Source organism: Sitophilus oryzae, unplaced genomic scaffold, assembly GCF_002938485.1.
Source record: "Sitophilus oryzae breed Bouriz unplaced genomic scaffold, Soryzae_2.0 scaffold_115_pilon_pilon, whole genome shotgun sequence".
Lineage (NCBI taxonomy): Eukaryota > Metazoa > Arthropoda > Insecta > Coleoptera > Curculionidae > Sitophilus > Sitophilus oryzae.
Genome location: NW_022145793.1, coordinates 1,121 through 3,255, shown reverse-complemented (window position 1 = coordinate 3,255; position 2,135 = coordinate 1,121). Strand labels below are relative to the sequence as shown.

At 31.6% G+C, this 2,135-nt stretch overlaps 1 protein-coding gene across 1 annotated transcript in view; it reads right to left on the bottom strand.

Annotated features, from left to right (window-relative positions):
* The window catches only part of LOC115887277 (peritrophin-1-like), a gene marked incomplete at its 5' end in the record, with an annotated part of 4,128 nt that extends 3,048 nt beyond the window's left edge, over positions 1 to 1,080 (bottom strand). Inside the window, 2 exons of the mRNA XM_030906667.1 lie at positions 4 to 101; positions 862 to 1,080. Coding sequence (XP_030762527.1) covers positions 4 to 101; positions 862 to 1,080 — 317 coding nt within the window. The remainder of the gene's footprint in view (positions 1 to 3; positions 102 to 861) is intronic.
* Between the last annotated feature and the right edge of the window lie 1,055 nt (positions 1,081 to 2,135).

The window sequence follows — 2,135 nt, the reverse complement described above, 5'->3', positions numbered from 1 at the left end:
TGCATCCTCGGGTGGACTTGAAGTGTTCTTTGGTTCGCTGGGTTCGGATGGTGGTGCATCGGTGGAATCTTTTGGAGTAGGTGGTTTTGGACTTTCTGTACCTAATTTTTGTTTAAAATACATTATTTCTGTTTATTTTACTTGTATTTAGTGTTTACGAAAAAGTTTGTAATAAACGGAAAAATATTACTGAATTATAGAAAATGTTTATGGCTCACCTCTACAACTTTTTTATTATTTCAGATAAAAAAAACGAGATTTGGTATGTAGTGTATGACATAAATTAGAATTGATTGACGTATTCAATTGTTTTTGAATACTTCCTGTTTTATCGGAAATGACTACAACTTTTTAAAATTTTTAAATGATACCCCGGTATTTTTCTACTTTATTCCATAGAAATTGGCACTCTAATAGAATGACATATAATATGTCAACTTTTGACATTTTTGCATTTTTTTTGTTCTTTTTAAACAATAATTAGCATAACACTTTCTAAAAAAGCAGCATCCACCATAAGCGTAGGCAAAACTTTTTTCAAAAATATAAATAAATACAGATTATTCATAACTAAATAAGTAACCATCCTGGTTCCATTTAACTAATTTTGTGAGCTAAAAACTGAATAATCCATTTACTTATGAATGGCAGACATGTAGAAAATTAAATTAAAAACCAGCGAATAATAATTTCCAAAAAAATATTTGTGAAATAATTAAAATTGCAGTTTTTATTTAATTCTGCATTTTTTATATTAACCCTTCGGCAAGGCACTGTTTGGTGTCAACTGGTAACAATTTGGTTTCCGGTGTTATTGGTCCTTGTATTCTTTAGTTACTAAAAAAATATATGTTCACTTACTTTCTGGTGGTTCCGGAGTTTGATCTGGATTGGGCGTGGTCACTTTCATACAACCGGCATCCGCTGGCCAATCACATACCGAAGATGTTGGATTAAAATGAAGACCAGCTGGACAATCGATGGGGTCAGTGGTGGCACATGACAGAAATTTAGTACAATCCGATGGATGAGGGTATATGCCTCGTTCGTATTTATCGAAACATTCTTCTAATGTCAGTTCTAAAATATTTTCGGTTAATCCAGTTGATATAACAAGGTGTTATAATATTCCGTGGACATAAAACTAATATAGGTAGTAGTATATACGTAGGTATATACGGAGTTTAGAAATAAAAATAAGTTAAATAATGTCTATACATTTGTGACGGCTTTATTTCTTGAAAAGAATTCTGTTTTTTGCCACTAAAATAAAAAAATTGTATATGTAATACTAGTTTTTGCTATTTTGTAATGCGCAATACCCGTTTAAATGTACAATTTCGGGTTTGGAAAATATTTTTTGCTCAAACCTAGTTCTGTGCATTTTTTCCGGGCATTACCCGAATTCGAGTATTGTGCGTAACATATACACCATTGCGTTGAATTCAAACGGGGACTAATTTATCAGTAGTATTATACAGTAACAATCTTAATCTAAGAGTAAAACCAATTATTTGTCTAACCGACAAAATATGTGCTTAACGTTTCAGGAGGTATATCTCCTCCCTTCTTTAGAAGCACAAAAAACACAAAGAAGAAAGAAAAAAAAAAGATTTGAAATGTCTAAATACCACTATTCAAGACATGATTCAAGACCATTATAAACCGTTGACATTTTGTTAAAATGACATTATATGAAGCCAAACTTCAAATTAACATTTACTATCTGATAATACATATAATAATACCTAGAAGGTAAAACCAAAAAGCTTAATCTCTCTGTATACAGGGTGGTCCAAATTGTATTTGGAAAACTTCGGCAACATATTCTGCAGATAAAAATAAGCAAGAAAGTTCGTATAAATTTATGTCCTAAAAAATGTCCTTCGTTTCGGAGATATTGGGTGTAGAAGTGGAGTCCGCCGACGCACATATACCGGGTGCGTCTCAAAAGTGACTCACCCCCTATAACTTTTTTATTCTTTCAGATAAAAAAAAACGAGATTTGGTTTGTTAGTATATGACATAAATTAGGATTTATTGACGTATTTAATTAATTTTGGTCACTTCCAGTTTCACCGGAAATGACTACAACTTTTGTTTTTTAAATGGCACCCTCCGTATTTTTTAATTTA